General features: G+C 33.5%; 3 protein-coding genes and 1 non-coding gene across 6 annotated transcripts; all 4 read left to right on the top strand.

Moving 5' to 3' along the window:
* The first annotated feature begins 301 nt into the window (after positions 1-301).
* Positions 302-7,133, top strand: LOC121804536 (shaggy-related protein kinase eta-like). Of its 3 annotated transcripts, XR_006051168.1 has the most exons (14): positions 302-628; positions 1,262-1,354; positions 1,710-1,769; positions 1,861-2,133; positions 2,218-2,292; positions 2,375-2,431; positions 2,582-2,722; positions 2,824-2,874; positions 2,951-3,046; positions 3,920-4,003; positions 4,165-4,266; positions 4,642-5,120; positions 6,049-6,314; positions 6,753-7,133. XR_006051168.1 is itself a non-coding variant. In XM_042204119.1 (12 exons), exons 1-12 carry the CDS (start codon positions 614-616, stop codon positions 4,741-4,743), a joined length of 1,149 nt encoding a protein of 382 aa, XP_042060053.1. In that variant the 5' UTR covers positions 302-613; the 3' UTR covers positions 4,744-5,231. The 3 variants fall into 3 exon arrangements, 1 of the variants encoding a protein (XP_042060053.1); XR_006051169.1 differs by lacking the exon at positions 6,049-6,314; XM_042204119.1 differs by lacking the exons at positions 6,049-6,314; positions 6,753-7,133 and having other exon boundaries at positions 4,642-5,231.
* LOC121803752 (probable E3 ubiquitin-protein ligase MARCHF10) lies at positions 6,019-7,069 on the top strand. The gene is made up of 3 exons (XM_042203366.1): positions 6,019-6,314; positions 6,753-6,906; positions 7,061-7,069. Exons 1-3 carry the CDS (start codon positions 6,019-6,021, stop codon positions 7,067-7,069), a joined length of 459 nt encoding a protein of 152 aa, XP_042059300.1.
* Positions 7,134-7,306: 173 nt separating the features above from the next.
* On the top strand, positions 7,307-7,379 carry TRNAE-CUC. Its single transcript has one exon. It is a non-coding gene; the product is annotated as a tRNA-Glu (tRNA).
* An 8,495-nt stretch (positions 7,380-15,874) lies between these two features.
* On the top strand, positions 15,875-16,696 carry LOC121803432. Its single transcript, XM_042203097.1, has 3 exons — positions 15,875-15,982; positions 16,063-16,170; positions 16,271-16,696. The coding sequence occupies exons 1-3, from the start codon at positions 15,905-15,907 to the stop codon at positions 16,517-16,519; spliced, it is 435 nt and encodes a 144-aa protein (XP_042059031.1). The 5' UTR covers positions 15,875-15,904; the 3' UTR covers positions 16,520-16,696.
* The last annotated feature ends 4,776 nt before the right edge of the window (positions 16,697-21,472 follow it).

Here is a 21,472-nt window from a genome sequence, read left to right as displayed (position 1 = left end):
TTTTAAAAGTAATAACTGGGCCATAAACTATTACTATTAACGTTTAATTAGTAGTATTAAGTTTGAAGTGGTGGGATTTTAAGGAAAGAAAGCTTCATCCGAAGAATAATTACGTTAATTAGTTATTGGGCTACGTAGAAGAAAAGCATGGGCTCAAAATGAACAGATAGGAGGCCAAGCCCATCTATTGCGCTCTTGCAAGCCAGAAGTCGCGTTTTAACTACAGCGACTAATTATGATTGGCAGAGTTGATTAGTAATCTAATTGGTGCATAGTTGTGAAGCAAGGTGGTTTTCCTTTCCACACAACGAATAGAAAAAGAAGAAAACATAGTCAGCGAAAGAGGAGGAATTGCGAGAGCTGGAATCACATGGGATGCTGTTTGGTTTGTGGGACCCGGCATCCCTACCTCACCCCCACCCCCACCACCACCCTCTCCTCTCTCTCTCTCTAATTGTGTTCTTCTTTTTCTTTTCTCTACCGACAATCATAACCTCTCAATCATCAACGCAAAAATGCTGCGCAGATCGCAGAGTTGAAATCTCGTTTTACGTTCTAATTTTTTTTAGGTTTTCGCCTTTCGATTTGTTTGCGGGAATTCTGCTGTTATGTTATGGCCGACGATAAGGTTATTTTTTTATTCAGTATTTTATTTAGTCATAGTTCCGGAAACGATAGATCTGCATTTCACTTATTTATTTTATTTTTCTCAATCAGTGAACTCCGGCGTTTAATTTAGCTGATTTTTATAGTTTTGGTGCTTGAGGTTATTGTTGCTTGTAATCGTTCTGCAGTACCTCTCGTCTCTGTTCTTCTTGTGTCTGAAAACTTCAATTTTATAATTTGCCTAGGTTATCAATTTTAGACGAGCTAAGAGTATTTTATTTCATTTGAATTGGCGGTTAGATTGATCCTTTATTTAGTGTTAGGCTTATAGAAAGTTATTTTATGTTTATCTACTTCAATTAAGTTTCTATGACCTTGGAATATGTCGATGCCTTAAGCCGCAATATTTCTTGCTTATTGGAAGTTCCTGCTGGCTGATTTAGTGAGTGGATTGTAAATTAACGGTTTCACATTAGTTCCTGAATTATGTTCTTAATCTTTGCTAAATTACATATTTGTACGTTGCTACATGATCTGCTAGATTGTGTATTCTAGCAAAATGTGCATATATATAGGAAGTTCTTCCATAGCTGATCTTTAGTACCAGTGAGTAATGTGGTTTCTCTTCTAATATGAGCATTTATCATTTATACAGGAGATGTCTGCTCCAGTGATGGATGGGAATGGCACAGTTACTGGTCACATAATTTCGACCACCATAGGGGGAAAGAATGGGGAACCTAAGCAGGTAAACCTATTGTCTGAATGTTGGTCTTGAGTCTTGACTGAATGAGTTAATAACTACAGCTTAATTTTGCTTAAGTTGGGATGTTGGCCATTTGGGTTGTATGAAGCAAACAGACTTGACCTAGTTTGACTATAGTGAAGAATCTTGAGCTGTCAAGTCTAGCTCTTGAAATTAAGGCGGTCTTTAGTGACCTGTAAGTGAGTCAAATAGAAGTTTGGGATGAACTGGCAAAGACAAGGGTGAAGAGATTAAAATTGGTTCTTACACCTCAATTTCTCTGCAATGAGAAAAAACCCAGGAAGAAGGAAAACCTTGGTTTCTGGAGTTTCTAATTTCTTTTTTTTGTACTATGCAGACAGTTAGTTACATGGCAGAGCGAGTTGTAGGGACCGGTTCATTTGGAATTGTTTTTCAGGTATTTACATCTATAGGCCACTAGTGTTAGTTTCCTATTTCTTGTTGTCAGTTCTCAAGAAACTTATTTGCTATATGTTATTATGCTTTAGGCAAAATGCATTGAAACTGGAGAGACGGTGGCTATAAAAAAGGTCTTGCAAGACAGAAGATATAAAAATCGTGAGCTGCAGCTCATGCGGACTATGGATCACCCGAACATTGTTTCCTTGAAGCATTGTTTCTTCTCAACTACAAGTCAAAATGAGCTTTTTCTCAATTTAGTTATGGAGTATGTTCCAGAAAGTATGTTTCGTGTTCTGAAGCATTATAGTGATGCAAACCAGAAAATGCCACTCATCTACGTGAAACTTTACACATACCAAGTAAGTGAAATAACTTCTTATAAAGTTCTTTCAAGCTTAATGTTTCTTTGTTTTCCAAAACGATAATTAAGATATATTATGCAGATTTTCAGAGGGTTGGCTTACATGCATTCTGTTGCTGGTGTCTGCCACAGAGACTTGAAGCCCCAAAATGTCTTGGTAGGGATGAGTAGTCTTTGCACTCACATATAGAAGAAAATGAGTGTTATTAATACTGATATTGCTTTCTCCATCCCTGTAGGTTGATCCAGCCACCCATATTGTCAAGATTTGTGATTTTGGAAGTGCAAAAGTATTAGTAAGTGATCTTTTTGGAGCTCCTTATGATTTGGAGATAAATGGAGGACGTTAGCTTCTTAGCTTCCATATTGATTCTTTTTACTGAAGTTATTTGCAACTCAAATGTTTTTTCTTGTACTTATGATTGCTTGACTTTTATTTTTAATAGGTAAGAGGTGAAGCAAACATATCGTACATCTGTTCTCGATTTTATCGGGCTCCTGAACTCATTTTTGGTGCAACTGAATACACTACTTCCATTGATATCTGGTCAGCTGGTTGTGTCCTTGCTGAGCTTCTTCTAGGTCAAGTGAGTTGCCTTGCTAATTTTGATATACGCACATGCTTGTCACCTTCATTGGCTATTAGCATGTTCACTTGACCTAATAGTACATATTGTGCAATGTGTAGCCTTTGTTTCCTGGGGAAAATGCCGTGGGCCAGCTTGTAGAAGTCATTAAGGTATCATTAGGTCATTATTTCAGAGGGCATGTTATGCATTAACTTATCTCCTGAGTTATATTGTTTTCTCTTTAAGGTACTTGGAACTCCAACACGTGAGGAAATCCGTTGTATGAATCCAAACTACAATGATTTCAGATTTCCCCAAATTAAAGCACACCCTTGGCACAAGGTATACCTTCAACATTTCAAGTTTTGTATGATCCATTGCTGGAGCTATGTATTGTGGTCTTTTTCTTGTTCTCCATTGCTGTTGCAATCTCTGATACTGTTTGGACTCTTACAGTGCTTTTGACCCTCTGAAATTTGGTAATCTAGAATTGTCATATCTGAGTTGGGGAAGGTTGACAAGAATGGGAAGGGTAGCATGGATTAAATACATACTAGAGTTGCATTTTGTTTTCTCTTATAATTAGAGTGCTGAGCTTCAAAGGTGGCGAAGTCAAATCTTTGACATTTATTCACCTCTTTACCCATCTTTGTGCTCAAATGATGATGCAGTGGTCATTGACATCATTGTGCTCAATAGTGTATTTGTTCTGAGTTGTACTGAGCTTAGCAAAGACTGGTCAATATCCATTCAATTGCTAAGTTTGTCTCAAGAATGTGTTGCTTTGGATTGTCATGATGGAAATCTTGGTGAATCGGAGAGGACCTGCTGTCCAGTGGTGCTATACTAATATGGTACAATGTACATATAAAGTAATGTCTAGCTATGTCCCTACAACCTCAAATTTCAATACAAGAATAAGTCTCCTTTTGCAATCCCCTTAGTTAAGCTTAAACGTGCACAATCATGCACATTATCCAACCCCATTATACAGTCAAAGAAGGGGAGGAATGGGAGAAGGAAAAACACTTGTGAGGAATCTAAGTTATGCAGGTAGTCCTGTTGTATTGTGGAATAGTGCAGATACTGATGTATAGTGCATGTATTCACTCTTTGGTCTTTGTTCTAACCTTTGAAAATATCTTTGTGAGGATCGTGATTCAACATTGCATGCTTTCCATATGTTGATCTGCCCCTTACCCATGGCAACTTCAGGTATTTCACAAAAGGATGCCTCCAGAAGCAATAGATCTTACTTCCAGGTTGCTGCAATACTCTCCAAATCTTCGTTGCACTGCGGTGAGTTTCTTCTATATTTTTTGCAGTCTGTTTGGAAAAATGATGCGTCTTGGTTGAAGTAAATATTATCTGATTCTTGGTTTCATATTTGCTGCCTACATGCTTTCCAAATATATATGCCGTTGTATGCACATCCTTTAAATTAATGCTTCTTCGTGTAGCTTGAAGCATGTGCCCATCCTTTCTTTGATGAGCTACGGGAACCTAGTGCACAGTTACCAAATGGTCGCCCATTGCCGCCTCTGTTCAACTTCAAACAGGAGGTGCGTGAATATTCTATCATCATCTTGCATTTTTGGTAAAGAATTGATCCAAACTAGCATGTCTTTAAAGTGAACCGGAACATATTATCAGTCATTAATTTTCTTTTGAAAGGAAGCTTCTCTGCTATCACAGTGCTTGACTTGTGTGCCATTAAACCTATATATATTTGGACACTAGCGAACATCTCAAAGCTAATTATGCAAAATGAAGCAAATTTCCTATTTCAATGGGGTATATCACCTCTAATCTCTTCCCCCTCCCCCCCCCTCCAAACAACCCTGTCTCTTGCTAGATTGGACGGTGTTATTAATTTTTTTGTTTTTCTATGTTATCTTTTCTTCTACTAACGTAACTTTCTTCTTTTGTGCATATAGTTGTCTGGTGCATCTCCAGATCTTATCAACAAGCTGATACCCGACCACGTGAAAAGACAGATGGGCCTCCAGTTCTTTGCATCCTATGATGGAATGACGTAAAATAGATTATACCTGCAAGTAATAGTAGTTAATGGGTTGAAGAACTCTTAAAACGGTTTGTAACACCTCTAACTGAGAGGGGTTAGCTGAACCAACGGCATCTGTGGATCTATGAGGACCAGAACAGAAGGGGGTGGGCAATAATCCCACTGCAGGCTCATCTGGATTGTGTCTTCCATGCAATGCTGTTTTTTCCCCTTTTCGTACATAGTTGCCTGTTCGGCTGTGTGTTCTAGCAGCAGATTTTCTGGAAGAGGAGAGATCCTTTTTGTGTATATGTTTGGTTACCCACAAGGAAGAATGCATAACAGGCAACGATATCATCAGAGTGTATGAATAGATGATGTCCTATAGGAGGCTGCCTGAAACCAAAAATGGTAGGTTCGATTCACTTTCCTATTTTTCTTCTGCTTCACTTCGTGTTTCTTCTTGTTACAGTTGTCCTCTCCTTTACATGTGAAAGAAAATATGTTGCTTATTTTGTACCATTACTTATTTGCCCCTTGATTTCAGCAAGATCTCCATAAGTATTTTACTACTATGAGCAAAAACTAAAATGGATGGTAGTAAGTGTTACTACTACTGCACGAAATAAATAGACCACCCATCAATCATCATAATGCTACACGGCATAGCATCATAGCTCACACACAAAAATACTCGCTCCCCCCGAAAACAAAAGACTTAAATTTCGGGTATTTTCTAATTAATTTTTTACCGTCTAAAGTCCTTTTTGTTAACTCCTCTATACGACTATACCTATTTTTTTTTGTTAATATTCACACTTTTTTAGATCTTTGAATATTACCATGTCTATGAAAATAACTAGTTATTTTTCTTATCCCTCTGCACTTATGTTATTTTACTGTCATTGAACTTCATTAAGCTAATTATATGGAACTACCAAAATTGTCTAAAACTGTAAAATCCCAACCAAATAATATTGCTACAATACATACGTAAAGTAGTAGAAAGGAACTGTCAAAGACTCTGAGAGATAAGTCTACACACGCCATTACTATTCTCATCTTGGAAACAATCTAGAGAGAGAGAGAGAGGGAGTTGAGTCAACTGGGCAGTCCACTGACGGAGTTGAAGGAACTCTAAATGATGTCAATTTCGTCAACCAATTTTCGACCCCTAACCAGACGCATATGTTTTTCCACCTTCCCCTTTAATCACGTCTACCTATTATTCTCCTCCTTCAATCTAGTAGTATATGTATATCAATTCTTACCTCTCCAGTTTCGTACATATACACGGTTATTGTGTTTAATGGATGACCAACTGCAAGCGATCAATCAGAGAGCCGACGATGATATATCAAATTCAAGCAATAAGGAGACTAGGAAAATGGACGGGGAAAGGAAATGTCCGTCGCATGTAATCGACGTGACATGCGATGAATTTTTGGTGGAAAATCAGAGAGAGTGTAGAATATGCCATTTGAATGCCAAGGAGAGTGGGGGGAATTCGGTGGAGTTGATCGAGCTTGGCTGTGGATGCAAAGGGGAGCTCGGAGTTGCTCATTTGCGTTGCGCTGAGGCGTGGTTTAGAGTGAGAGGATATAGGTGAGAGCAAAATAACTGTTGGATTTTTCTTCAATCTTCTGATCCATGGTTGTGTGTGTGAAATTCTGCTTAATTTGATTAAACTCAAAAGTTGTGATTGAGCTTAGAGGTTAGGCTTGATTAAAAAAAAGGTGGAATGCACAATTTGGGTTGGATTGTGAGAATTTGAAATCTTTTTCATGAGTTGTTCAAAATAAGTTTCTTGCAAATCTTGATATCCTTTCTTTTACCCTTTGTTCTTTAAATCTGTGGACTTTCTATGTGAATATCTCTTGACTATGTTGTTGGCGAATACTTATTGTATCTACAAATCATAATTGATTATCAGCCAAATATGTGATAAACATGGTTTGCTTTGAAAAGCATACTTATTGTGCAAAGTTGATGCACATTATTTAAGTTGGTTTGAAATGATTTGTCTTCCAATCTTGGTTGCAGAATGTGTGAGATATGCAGTGAGACTGCAAAGAACATCACCGGGGTGGGAGACATCCAGTTCATGGAGGAATGGAGGGAGTCTCAAAGCCCAACAGGAGGGAGCAGAAGGTGGTTGAGCGGGCAGCTCTTGTGTAGCTTCTTGATGGCGTTTCTGGTAATAGCGGTCGCCCTCCCATGGTTTTTTCGCGTAAATATCTTGTGACGACACGAAACTGAATCCTCAATTTTGACAAATTTTTGAGTTATAGCCATGATCTCACACTCTGCTATGCAAGTTTAAGTTCTTTGGCATATGGTTCTTGTCGTAGATGAAGTAGATTTTGTTACTTAGTATTTTCAAGAAACGAGTTTTCATCGTGTAATACATATATCGATTGTTCAGATGACTCTCTTTGCTTAACTAAGCACTAACAATATCTTTAAAAATATGATGATAAATAATGCAACATTCTGTTTGCTACAGACTCTGTATTTGCATAATTTAGAAATTTCTTCCAATCCCATATCTGACTTGAAACACATATTAAAGTATGAAATTAAATACAACCAATAAATCCGTTGTAGTCTAGTTGGTTAGGATACTCGGCTCTCACCCGAGAGACCTGGGTTTAAGTCCCGGCAACGGAAATATTTTTTAATTTTATTTCTAATCACATATTACTAGTTTACTACTTCGATAATAATAATATCATGCATGTAAGTAATAAGAAGTCTTGGACTACCAACGGTAACAACAAGCTAGTACTGTACTATCATCCATTAATAAAATACGAGTAATATTTGCTACAACAAATATTTTAAATTTATAATCATCTTCTACGTAAATAATATATCAAGCCTAACGTCACTACTAAGTTTATACTGAGAATTTGTCCCACTGGAAAAATAAAAAAAAGTTTATACTGAGAATTTATCTACGAGAAAAGTATCTTGGATATATTCCGAATTCCGGAAGAGATCACCTCATACATTTGCATACTACATTTTATAATACACTACTAAATATTTGACAAGTGTATTCCATATTATGGTAAAAAAAAGTTATTACTAAAAATTATTTCCTTCACTTTCTTACTACCATATTTAATCAAAGTAGTTTTGTTATTTCATACACTTTTGCTTATTATATTTAATCAAAAAAGTTACGTAACTGTTGTTAAAAATATTTAATAAGTCAAACTTTATTTACTTCACAATATTTATATAAAAAGATTAAATTTTTATGTATTCCAAAAAATTTAAAAATTTATTTATTTTCTAATTTTATTGAGATTATATAATTTTTAATATCTGTAAAAGATGTCAATTTTATATAAAAATGTAATTAACTAGAATTTTACCAAATTTCATATTTTATATAGCTATTATCGAAATACAAAATCATATACAAAATATAGTACTCCATCAAAATAATTGTAAAATTTTAATTAATTAAAAAAAGTTTGACATAATTGGTTGATTCTAGTATAATGAGACTGGATTTTTAAAAATATAGTCAACTAATTATGTCAACTTTTTTAACTTAATAAAATTTTTACAATTATTTTTATAGAATATATAGTTATATTATTTATATTAAGATAATAGCTATATAAAACATAAAATTTGGTCAAGCTTTAGTTTATTTTATATAAGAGAGACGTTCTTTTTATATAAATTTTTTAAAAAAGTAAATCATCATAATAAAATAAAATAAAAAATAAAAAGGGAAATTTTGACATTTTTATATTTTTTAGAATATGTAAACGTACACTCTTTTATATAAATCTTTTAAAAAAAGTAAAATTTGACCTATAATATTATTTTAACAAGAGTTAACAAAATTATTTTGATTAAATATGGTAGCAAGAAAGTGAAGCATATAATTTTTAGAAATAACTTTTTTAAGCATTAAATAGAATCCACTTATCAACTATTTAATGGTGTATTATAAAATGTAGTATGCAAATGTATGAGATAATCCCTTCCGCCCAAACTCGTAGGCATATCCCAAAGTTTTGGTGTCAACATATTCAAATTTCAACGCTCTTTTATTGTTTTCGTATTAATGCAGGTGGCAATTCCGAGCATGATTGTCCGATTCAATTAAAAATTAGTAATGATACCAACGGGTCGCAGCGTAGTTGGCAACGCGGAGCTGTGGTGACCTTGAGGTCACGGGTTCAAACCCCGCCACCTGCTGGGAAACTTTCGGCCTTAATTCGCAAGCCCAATCGAGCAGGATTAATCGGATTCGGTACACCTGTGATTAACAAAAAAAAATGGTAATGATGAAAGCAAAAGCTCTGGGGTGATTATTAGTTAATTTATTATGGAATATTTATCATATTTGACCTTCAACGTCGACAGTAAGATCAACTTTATTAGTGCCTCTCTTTTCTCAATTTCAATTAAAATAAAATAAGAACAAGGTCTCTCTCTCCTAGATCTTGGCCGACCGAATATGTAAATGAGACTAAATACTTTCTTATACCATCTTGGATGATACACGATACACTAAAACCTAAAATCAAATAGATAATTAATTTTAATAATATTTCAAAACAAATATCATTTTTACTTTTTGAGTATGACAATAGTATCTAAAATAAGTTTATATTAAACCAAAATAAAAAACTTTTACAAATTTTGTGAGTTAAAAAAGGCATAATATAGAGAATATTCTTTTAAGTTTGAGTTTCGTGTAAATGGTTAGAGTAAATTCATATTTGATGTGACATTTACATTAAATCGGTTTGAGTTTAGTGTGAATTATTAGAGATGCTCTTAATCAATTTATTTTATTGACCAATGAGGTTGTGCCATTTGTCACAACCTCATTTGGCCAATAAATATTTCATTTGGTATTCAAATATCTTTTATATATTCATTACAAAAATATATACATAAATAACGGAGTATTAAAATTCATAAAAAAAATATAGATCTCTCTAATTAGATGAATTTAACACTTAGATTGTATAAAATGGTAAAGGAAGCTTAATTACTTCAATTCTAATGTTGCGGTAGGATACATTTAGTATGATATACTTCGTGCGAATGGATGATCTTTTAAAACTGTTTTGTGCTAAAATTGTCTCATTTTGCCATCAAGGTGATTCTACGTACATAAGCAATGAGTGTGCTAAAAATATAATCTCACCCTCTAATTAAAATCATATTTTTAGATGAATTCAACAAAAAGCAAACATAAAGAGAAAACCAAAAATTAAAATAAAAGTATAAGTCAGGCTAAGCATGCTTTCTAATTTACCAAAAAAAAAGTTTAAAAAACTTTGTAGACTTTTTTTTTATCTTTTGTAGTTGAATGAACAGACGGGTTATTCTAGAAAGAGTGAACTACAAAAATGGTCCCTGGACTATGGGTTTATCTCGCCCATAGTCCATGGACTTTAAAAATATCGCCAGACATCCCTGAACTGAGGGTTTATCTCAAATTTGGTCCTTTTGCCAATTTTTGAAACGAAAATACCCTTTTGAGCATTTGGACAATTTAGTCTTTTTACACTTGTAACATTTTAAATCTGATATTATTTCAGTGATATACTAAATCTGATATTATTTCAAAATTATCATTCTTCTTCCCTTTTGTCATCTTTCACTTTGTTTCTTTATTTATATTAGATTTAATTTTATAAAATTAAATTTTTAAATTTTGATTTTTAAATATCAATAAATTTTTATTAATTATTAAAATTATTAAATAACAAAAACCAACAGTTTTAATCAATATTTGATAGTGTCTAATATTTAATCAATAAGGTATGCCGACGCCAGCTTAGTTTTAATCAATATTTAATAGTTTTAATCATAAATAGATCATATAACACGATTTATTCTGAAATAAATATGCATCTAATGTAAGACTAATATAATTTTCGTTTATTTATTTGAAAACAATCAAAAGTAACTAGAAAATTTCAACAAAAATACTCCTATATAAAATTTCTAGTAGTATCAAATTTTTAGTCAATTTCATAATATTTAATCACAAGCAATTATAACAACCGAACGAAGGCTAAATAGAATAGCTCTTATTTTTCCATCATAATTAATATTATTTTTTTGTACTTCTTCCATTCAGCTGAATATTATATTAAATAATAAAAATTAATAGTTTTAATCAATATTTATAGTGTCCATGAATTAATAGTTTTAATTAAAAAAATTTATTGGTATTTAAAAATCTAAATTTAAAATTTAATTTTATAAAATTAAATCTAATATTGAAATAAATAAACAAAGTGAAGGATGACAAACAGGAAGAAGAATGATAATTTTGAAATAATATTAGATTTAGTACATCACTGAAATAATATCATATTTAAACTGTTAAAAGTGTAAAAAGACCAAATTGCCAAAAAACTCAAAAGGGTATTTTCGTATCAATAAATAGCAAAAGAACCAAATTTGAAATAAACTCTTACCCCAGAGATGTCCAGCGATTTTTAAAGTCTAGGGATTATGGGTGAGATAAACTCATAATACAAAGACCATTTTTATAGTTCACTCTTCTAGAAAAAACTTTTGGTTGTCGAACCGTAGCCTGCTGCTGTAGCTACAACTTGAGCATGTATTTTCTCCCAGTAACAAAAGGCATATGCTTCATATTTCCTAGGGCATATCCCACGAAGGCACAAATTCTTGCCAGCAATTTTAAGCAGAACCTTTTTTTCTTTTCTAGCAAATATAGTTTCATATTCATATACGCGGCAACTCGAGAACGATTTTTTTTTAAAAAATCTTAGATTAATAATGTATTAGTGAACATTCATGCATGCACATATGTACTTATATTCCCCAAAATTTTATGTTGTAATATTCGTTTTTTTCACTTTCTAACGCATCGATTTCTGACTATTTTTTTCAATATAATATCACTACATTTATTTATTTTTACTTGATACTATTGAAAGTGAAAGGATTTGTATTTTTATTGATGATGGAAGATAACCAAACTCCATCAATTTATAGGAGTATTGGTGACTGTTAGGATACCACAATTAATACATTCTAGGAACTAGACATATTTTGAAACAAGGTATTAATCCTTAATATGTTTCTTGGAAGTCTTGATGCATTAAACTAACAGATACACTTATTTAATACTCCATCCATCTCATATAAATATGCGCATTTTCTATTTTCATCCGTTCCATAAAAATATGGGCATTTCCATTTATGGAAAGTGATCCCAATTTATTACCATTATAGATTAAGTTATTTAAAACTATACCACCATTAAAACTATAATAATGATGGGAGTCTCACTATCCACTAACACTATTCTAACTATTACTATTTTCTTCCTCTCTCTTTATAAATTTTATTTTAGTTTCCGTGCTATATCATATGTCCCATATTTTTATGGGATGGTGGGAGTATTTTTTTGGTAATGGCACGAGACCCAAATTTTGGCATCAAAATATCCAACATGAGACACTGATATGATAAAAGACTAATTCGACAGTGTCATGTATATGTACAATTTTGCGTCTTGAGGTATTTTTGAAAAATGTTGAACCTACTTATTGGCCAAAACTTAAAAAGGCACGACATTGTTGAAAAAGGGTAGTACTAGTTTTTATGAATAATGAAAGCAAGGGTGATAGATAAGAAGACGACTGAATTTACCTCAAACATGTAATTGTAGAGAAAGATTGTAGTATTTATTAAATAGCATGGGCAGAATTACCGGGCAATTCTCCTTTGGCAGTGAGCTATGTGAAAATAATTTAACATATAATTTCACAAATGACTATATATGCTACTGCCAAGGGAGTAAATGCCCACTAATGCATCCATACTCATGATTTTAAACTGTGTTTTGATGACCAATATGCACTTCTTAGAGTATTTATAGGTAAATTTCTGAAAAAAATGAGCATTGTAGGATATTTCTTACATACTTATATAACTAATAATATTATTACTACTACTATTTTTTTAAAAATATTTTCTCATTTGTTAATTTAATCCCAAACAACATTACTTTCATCAGTGAATTACAAGGTGAGCAAGGAATGTCACATCTATCATATTCATAGTAGTATTTAATTTCTCAAATAAAGGAATTTCATTAGGTGTTGCTATTTGCAAACTATGGCAACAAAATGTAAATATACTCGGTCCTAGACCATTGTAAAAACACACACTCTCTGCTCTAGTTTAACTCACCTTATGAAAATAAGAATTCAATCAAATCATCATCACATGAAACGCCTAAAGCCCTAAAAATTAAATGACATGAATATAAAGCATTTTACTAATTGGATTATGCTTCATTATTAAGAGAAATTAAGTAAAAGTCCATAAAGTTGCAAAATGCTGAACAAGACAAGAGTCAAATCATTTTTTGTAGATTCAAAATTGCAGGGCAGAGGGGGGAAGGGAGACAGATGTTGCAGCAAAACATTGAAATATGAGAAGAAGAAGAAGTAGGAGGAGGTACAATGAGAGTGACAACCCTTCCCCACCTCAAAAATGAAGCCAAAATCTTCAAAGAGTGATTTAAGGAGGTGTGTAGCTGTAGCTGCTAAATTCCAATTTGGTTTTCTCCTGCTTTTTTGTATTTGTACCCTTCCTTTCCTCCTCCTCTTCTGCCATTTTCAAGCATGCTTCTCCTCAATAAATATATTGAATTATTCAAGTGATAAATCTCTCTCATCATTTTTCTAATTTTGTTTTCTGCATTGAAAATGATATTTCTATTTGTCTTTGCCTTATATCAGTACGATGAAATGATCCAAAAAATTAGGTTACATTTTGTGATCATCTAATGTATCATTGTGCAACATTTCCTGTTAAATCTTGCTGACGATGGACAATGAGAAATACTTAAGTGTGTACCCAATTTTTTTCAATTAAAGAAAAAAATAAATGAACATTTTCGATCAATAGTTTCACCTATCTTTCGAAAATTCAGAGAATCATTCACTTTTTTTTGCTCTCGAGGTCGAGGTAAATGGAAGAGATCATATTTAATTTATGAAATCATATCTTAATTCAAGAATTTTATCTGACAACTATCAATTCCAATAATACTGTAATTTCTTTGTAGTATTAATATTCTATTTTACACATCTCTCTGAATCATTATTTTCATTTGATTTGACTTTGCTTTGGTAAACTAATTAAAATATCTAGTCTATAAATGCTCGTCACAAGAATATATTTCAGATAATATTCCAAAATATTGAATGCTTCCAAGGAAAAAATTCAGGTAAGAGTAATAGACTCAGGCACTACTCAGCTTTAGCATAGTATTTTACTAATTGAATAGAATTGATAAATTTAAATCGGTTGTATACGAGGAAATATAGTATACGAGTGAAATTACATGTGCATATAAAAAGAAATGGTTGTGACTATACTGAAATGCTCCACAAGGATCGGTTCGAGGATACCATTTCCAACTATCCTCTTAATCTTATCGAGGCAATCTCCTATAATTTGATCAATAAAGATTTCATTCAAATTGAAATCTCAGCCTTTTCACCTTGTCCTAATAAATAAAAATGATATTTTGATAAGTAACACTAGCTTATTTGGCCACATGGAATTTACAATAGAATATGTTAGTATTCCTAACTTGTTGGCAAAATCATGTAAAATTTAAAGTTTTAAAGTTATTGGATATTTTTTGTATGTTAGCAAACTTTAGTAATTTATACTCTAATTTCCCTAATGTGAGAATTTCCAAAACATATATGGGAAAAAATCTTATACATAATTTTTCCTATATAACGACTACTTTGGTTCTTGGTAAAGAACTTTTTTTTGTAGCATAGAGTTTGTCCAAAGTGTTAGATTGAATAAAAAATACTAACATCTTTTGCCATAAAACAAACAGTAACAAATTTTGTACAAAGTCAAATAAAATTCAACATGTGAATAGTTTCGTACGGTTTAGCAGGCTAAATATGTTGACCATATCCAATTTTTTACATTATTTTGGAAAATATCCCTTCTGTAAGAGAGTTTTCAACTTTTATCATAATTCAGATAATATATAAAAGTGTATTATTATAAGTATTCTATAACCCTATATTAATTCAGTCCCATCTGACGGATTCCACTGCCATCATATTTTTTTATTTCAGTATTATTATATGTACGAATTTATGTATTGATGAATTTTGTCATTTTATTGGAACGGGAGTGTGGTGGAAATTCTAAAATTGGAAATGAAGTGGGAATTTTGTTGTCGGTAAAATAAACGAATGTAGACTGTCTAATTAATTAGGTGAATTTGACTACAATAGGGTATAAGCTCGCAAGTATTATTCTAAGGCCATCCGCAATGGGCGGACGATGGCAAGCCCGATGGCACGCATCGTCCGCGCCATTCATCGTCCGCCTCCACTGTGGGTGTGTGGCATAGGCCGCGGACGATAGTCGCGGCCTATGCTTCGGGCGCGACTTAAACCGCGGACGATGACCATCGTCCGCCCATTGCGGACGTCGCGGACGATGGCACGCGGTTTCGTTTTAGTTGAATGGTGTAATTTTTTTTTATTAAAACTTCGCCGCTTGTTATTTAATCGTTTTTTTTACTCGTTACGTGTTATTTGAAAACAGTTAAATTAATTAAACAAAACAACAAAATAATGATGTGGCGCGTCATAGGGCGCGCCTTAGGGCGCCCCACTGCAGGTGGAGAAGGAGGAGGATAAAAATGCTGACGTGGCGCGCCATAGGGCGCGCCTTAGGGCGCCCCACTGCTAATGGTCTAAAGAGGTGGAGTAATATTAACCAAAGACATATTAAGGAAAGGAAACATATTTTTATTTAGAGTTAGTGTGTATGGAGTAGTAGTACTAGTTTTGAAGGTGCATTGGTGGTCCATGAGATAGGATCTGTTGGCGGTTGGGCATGTAATAAAGAATGTCGATCCTAAAATAATTTGATTATTATTTCTGTCCTTAGATAGCAATGATTATATAGTGATTAGTGAAAAAAAAGAAGAGTGGAGTACTTTTTAAATTTATTACACATAATAATTCAAGAATGATGACAAACTGCATGTCAGTACACATCTCAACATTCCGTGACTCCAAAAGCAATCGTCATTCTTTTAGTCTCTATAAAAACTCACACCCCTATTTTAATTATCAGTATTTTCACACACACACACACACACTTGAGAAAAGATGGCAGCTAAAACGCAGAGGAAAATGGCACTGCGAAAAAAGCTTCACATCTTGAGGACTCTAACCAAATCTAAATCGGTAACTTTAGTAGTAGTAATAATTTTGTTATTATGATATAGATTTATTTGATTTTTGTGTTGTTGCTCTTTGAATTGAAGGTGAAAAGGAGTTCCATTATCATGGATGCTTTTCTCTACATCTACAAGTTGAAGCTCCAAGTTGAAGCCATAAAAAAAGAGTACCAATACCTAATCAACAATATCCAAGTAACTACATCTCTTGTTATAACTTTGAGTATAGTACTACTATTTTATTTCTTGAAATTATACTCCTATTTTTTAATATAGTATTCACTAAAAAACACAGCAAGTGAAGGTGGAGAAGGTTGGGACAGGACATCAAGTAGTAATGGTGACTTGCAAGAAAGGAGAAGAGATATTGGTGTCAATTCTTGAGGCATTTGAGAAATTAAATGTGAATGTGGTGCAAGCTAGGGTTTCTTGCAACCACTTTTTTGGGATGGAAGCCATTGTTGAAGACACCATTGATGCCTCAATCTTGAGGGACGCCATTGTCGAGCTCATCCAACGACAAACTCAAAAATCTATGTTTTGAATTATTGTATTAATTTATTCTTTTTTGGACTTTTTAGTTTGTATTGCTATCTTATTAGTACTCCTACTACGTTGTAAATGGGCGCCACTTTCAATTTTGAGGTGTGAAGGTGCCTTCCATTGTGCTGGAAGAAAAAACAAAATATGAGAAATTAATTACATTATTAGAGCAAAACAAGTATTCACGTGTTATGTCATTGATAGTACTAATGTGCATCAACAGAAAATGCGATATTTTTGGGAAATAGTATTAGTATTTGATTGCACGATAGATGGAGCTTACATTTTGTCATCAAAATCAAACAAAATAATAGATGTACAGTTACAACTTACAACTGAACCGTAAAATTCAGAAACTTACAAATAGAGTGTGCAGTTTGGCCCACCATCATGCCAGAGCAGAGATTACAATTCATTCTCGAACTAATGAGAAATCAAACACACAAAAATGGAAATTTGGGTGGCAAAGTGACAAATTGATCTATATGTAAGAAAACTTACGTATCCTGCAGATTTTTTTTTTCTATCTTACATATCTGAATTCACCCTCCAATTATGTTTCCTACGGAGCACGTTGATGCATTTTTTAGCTGCATTACAATAAATTATAAGTGAACATGTTATTCTTAGGGACAAAAAGGTGATTCGCTCACCCCAGGCGCCCCCATAACCCGGCCCGACATCGCTATGGAGGGGTTCAAACACGGTACCTCAGCGGCCCATTAGGTGGGAGGAACTTACACTGGTAACCAGCACACAAGGAGCCACCACAGTGGTGAAACTCCCACACTGCGGCTGCCAGCATTCGATCCTGTCTGCTTAGGGACAATCTACCACCCAAGAACCAACTGAGTTAAGCCCGTGCGGGCAACATGTTATTCTAATATAGCTAAAGGCAAGTGATAGTATCGAATCAAAGGGACAAGCAAATCTTATATGCTAAAAAAAGAAAATAGTACTCCCTCCATCTGCTATTAAGAGTTTCGGTTTATCATTTTAGTTCGTCTGTCATTAGAAGTCTCGGTTCACTTTTACTATAATGACATGTAGACTCCACTTTTCACTAACTCATTCCACTCACATTCAATTATGAAACTAATATACTATAAAAATGAGTCAACATTCCACTATCTAGTCTCACTCACTTTCTTTTAGTATATTTTTTAAAACTAGTTTCGAACTGAAATGAAACTCTTAATGGTGGACGAATGGAGTAATTGACAAAAACTATTAAACAAATGGATTAATTAAAATCAGACAAAGAAGAAAGTTATAGGATGTTGATGTCACTTACTCTTATTTATTGGAGTAGTTTTGAATTAAGATATCTTAAAGCAACACTAGCATGTTATGTATTCTAGATATCATCTTGAGAAACTAAAAAATTTATATTATGAGAAATTTATAAATTTGCATGGACATAACACCCATCCTACTAAGTGGGCCTGGGTTGGGTAGTATGCAAATTTATAAAATGAAACTTAGCCCATCCCAACCTGCTTTGAAGATGGGCCTGGCGCATGATGGGCTGAGCCGGCCCAACACATTTGACAATTTTAAAAAGTAACCCATGATATTTATTGCTAATCCATTTGACAAATCTAGGTCAAAATCCATAATGCTTATATATTGCCATATTGGCCCATGTATCTCTTTAACCTTGCCAAAGATGATGGATGTTGGGGGACAGATAGGATAGGATAGGATCCAGTGTCACGCAATTTAATTATTTGTGTGCCACTGTGATCCACTTTTGTACTATCTAATAATAATCATACTTGATTTTAATTCAAAACATTGATGTTAAAAAAAAGGGTAAATTGCTTCAAAAGTTGTCAACTTTGCAAATAGTTTGGTATTTCCCGTAAACTTTAAAAGTTGCATGAAAAGTCATGAACTTTACCGGTTGTTGCAAATTTCCCGTACGACCCGACCCGGGACATTTCCGGCAAAAACTAATCCTACGTGGCTCGCCGGAGGCGTGACATGGCAAAGGCATTGCAAGTGAGTGTGCTATGCAAGATATTCTAACGGAGAAAGTCCATTTGAAAGAAGTTGAATTTGAATCACTCCAAATTGTGGCTGAAAATTTGCGTCGACAGAATCGGAACTTGAAGTATGTCATTTGTTGTTTATGTGTTGTGGTCTGTGTTCTTACGTAGATTATAATAGTCCAAATATGTAATAGCCTAATGTATTTCAGCAAAGCCTAGGATATTACATTGAAGTTCTAGTGTATCCTAAAATTTATTTTCACTGGAGACCGTATGCAATTTTCAATGCAGTGACTACTTAATTAAAATTTATCCTTCTTGTTCATGTCATCATTTTGTATATATGGAATTGAATACAATAGCTGGTGATCCATGAAGCGACAAGTGAAAAACATGGAATTTGAGTACAGTAGATGGCTATTGCTCAAAATTTTTGCATATATAATTTTGTAGTGGTAGTACAGTAGCTGTATTGCACAAAATCATGCAACTGTACAACTACTTAGTCTAATTAAAATGAGTAAAACTTAAATCTCAATCAACCGAAACTTGCAGCAGATTAGTTAACAAAACACACCAAATATATCTCATCAGTTAACATAACACACCAAAAATTTCATTTATGATTATTGTTAGGGCTTTACTACAAACTTTATACCAAAGCTCTCTCTACTTATACTACAGAATGTGTACATAACGTGATATCTATATACATAACCACACAAGTCAAATATCAGTTCGTGAAATCACTATAAATGAATCTGAATCAATTAATAATAAATCCCTAAAATGAAACGGGAAATTGCCGTCGAATGTTCACGGGAAGTCGACATTTAGAGGCAATTTGAAGTCATGAAAAGTCGACATTTAGAAGAAGAACTTACGCGGTCGGTGGCGCCATCGGATGCAGAGGTCGTCGTCGTCGCCGCCCCGTCACCGCCCCGTCACGCTAGCCGTAATTCAAGCTTGTCGTCACGCTAGCCGGATGTTGTTGAGAAGAAGTGAATTGGAGTTTTTTGAGCAGTGAGTTTGGGCGTGAATTTTCCCTAGCCAAATGGGGCGTGATAGTTTGTAATTTTCCCTAAGTGTTAAAATCCTTTAGTTAGTAAATTAGGGGAAGGGAAATGAAAATTAAAAAGAAAAAAAAAGTCATTTAATGCATAGTCAGCATCCTAATCATCCGCCACTTCAGCATAAAATTTACACGTCAGCACCCGGATGGCCGGAATACCCGACACGGGAAATCGGCACCCAAATGTAAAGTTCATGACTTTTCATGCAACTTTTAAAGTTTACGGGAAATATCAAACTATTTGCAAAGTTGACGACTTTTGAAGCAATTTACCCTTAAAAAAATGTACACAGTCAATCCTAAAATAAATTATAAATTAAATATAAATTTTTAAAAATATTTATCTACTTAGTTGGAATAAATAAAATAAAATAAAATTAATTAAAGATAGGAAATTGAAAAAATAATGAGTCAAAATCTATATAAATGAAAGTAAAAATCTATTGCATATATAAATGAACTCCACGTGGCAATTTGTATGGTCAAAGTCAACATATAGAGTCGAAATTGGTGATGATGTACCAGCTTGTGCCAAGTGACCAACCATCTTATTTAATTAACCCAATAGTTTCTAGTAATTTATGTGGCTTTTCAAATTCTGTATTAATTTTGGAAGTTGGAAACATAAAGTTGAACAAACCAAAAACTAATAATGGTATGCACGTTGAAAGAGTCTCTAATTGCCAAATATGTAGAATAAAGATCACAAATATACTCATGCATATGCACATATATAAATATAGATCCACCATTTTTCTGTAAGCTCGTTGTCTCATACCCCACCTTCACAACCCACCAAAACACACCATCTTCTTCCACCTTCCATCTCTGAAAAAAATGTCCATCTCTGAAACCTCATCCTCTTCTCCCGATCACCAAAGGATTCAACTTGTCTCAAAATCAGTCTCCGACCGACTCCTCTCCAAATTCTATGACATCTCCGAATACGGCTTTGACTACACGCAGAGCGGCTTGTGGTCTCCTCCGGTTCAAAGAAGCGCGTTTCTTGACTCTCCCGGTCATATTTTCACCAATAATGATATGGCCGTGAAGCTGAGAAGCGCGCTCGAGATGCATGAGAAACGAAGATCTCGTCTCTCGTTCAATGTACGTATTTCACTATTTTTCTTTAATTAATTTTGTGTTGGGGAGTAGGAAGGCTTTGAATCTTTATTTTATTTTTGTTTGAAATTGTGCAGGCTTGTTTGTGCTCGCCGAAGAGGTTCTAAGAAGTTGGTGTTTGAAATTTTTATTTTGGAAATGGTAGTTCATTAGTTCTTGTGAATGGAATTGTACAATGCTAGTTCTTTTCGTCATGAGTTATAATTATTGTTTATGATATTTTGTTTTGTTTTGTTTCATTCTTTTGATCGATTGATGAGTGAAGTCAAAATACATAAAAAAAATAAAAAGAAAAGATTGTGCCTATCTATATTGAAAACTCGTTCTGAGATTGTTAAAACACGTCAGCGGCTAAAAATCGAATACAAGTAGGGTAGACTTGTGACTAAAATTGAGTTTTATAGTATATTAAATGAAACCAATATCATCGCATGTGGCTGAGATTTTTTATAATCTATTAAAAATGCAGATATATAAATATAAATTAGATTGGCTTGTAGTTATAGATATTTCAAGCTCTCCTGTATTTTGAAGGATCTTAAATTCATTTTTTTAGCACCACGCATATTAAAATCCTCATCATTGTACAAATAAAATCGTGTAATATATTTTAATAAAATATATACCAAAAAGAAACAAACAGGGTTTAGAGTAGCTCCCTAAATTAACAACGACAAGTCATACACAAATTGTAAATGAATATATATATATATATATATATATATATATATATATATATATATATATATATATATATATAGGCCAA

This window comes from Salvia splendens, chromosome 5 (assembly GCF_004379255.2).
Source record: "Salvia splendens isolate huo1 chromosome 5, SspV2, whole genome shotgun sequence".
Taxonomy (NCBI): Eukaryota; Viridiplantae; Streptophyta; class Magnoliopsida; order Lamiales; family Lamiaceae; genus Salvia; species Salvia splendens.
This window is presented reverse-complemented; position numbering and strand designations above follow the sequence as displayed.

Coding starts and splice junctions, on each gene's coding strand:
- LOC121803432 (XM_042203097.1), top strand. CDS start 15,905: ATGGCAGCTAAAACGCAGAGGAAAATGGCACTGCGAAAAAAGCTTCAC. Junction 15,983..16,062: donor CTCTAACCAAATCTAAATCG/GTAACTTTAGTA, acceptor TTTGAATTGAAG/GTGAAAAGGAGTTCCATTAT. Junction 16,171..16,270: donor ACCTAATCAACAATATCCAA/GTAACTACATCT, acceptor TAAAAAACACAG/CAAGTGAAGGTGGAGAAGGT.
- LOC121804536 (XM_042204119.1), top strand. Junction 2,432..2,581: donor TTGGAAGTGCAAAAGTATTA/GTAAGTGATCTT, acceptor TATTTTTAATAG/GTAAGAGGTGAAGCAAACAT. Junction 4,267..4,641: donor TGTTCAACTTCAAACAGGAG/GTGCGTGAATAT, acceptor TTGTGCATATAG/TTGTCTGGTGCATCTCCAGA.
- LOC121803752 (XM_042203366.1), top strand. CDS start 6,019: ATGGATGACCAACTGCAAGCGATCAATCAGAGAGCCGACGATGATATA. Junction 6,315..6,752: donor TTTAGAGTGAGAGGATATAG/GTGAGAGCAAAA, acceptor TCTTGGTTGCAG/AATGTGTGAGATATGCAGTG.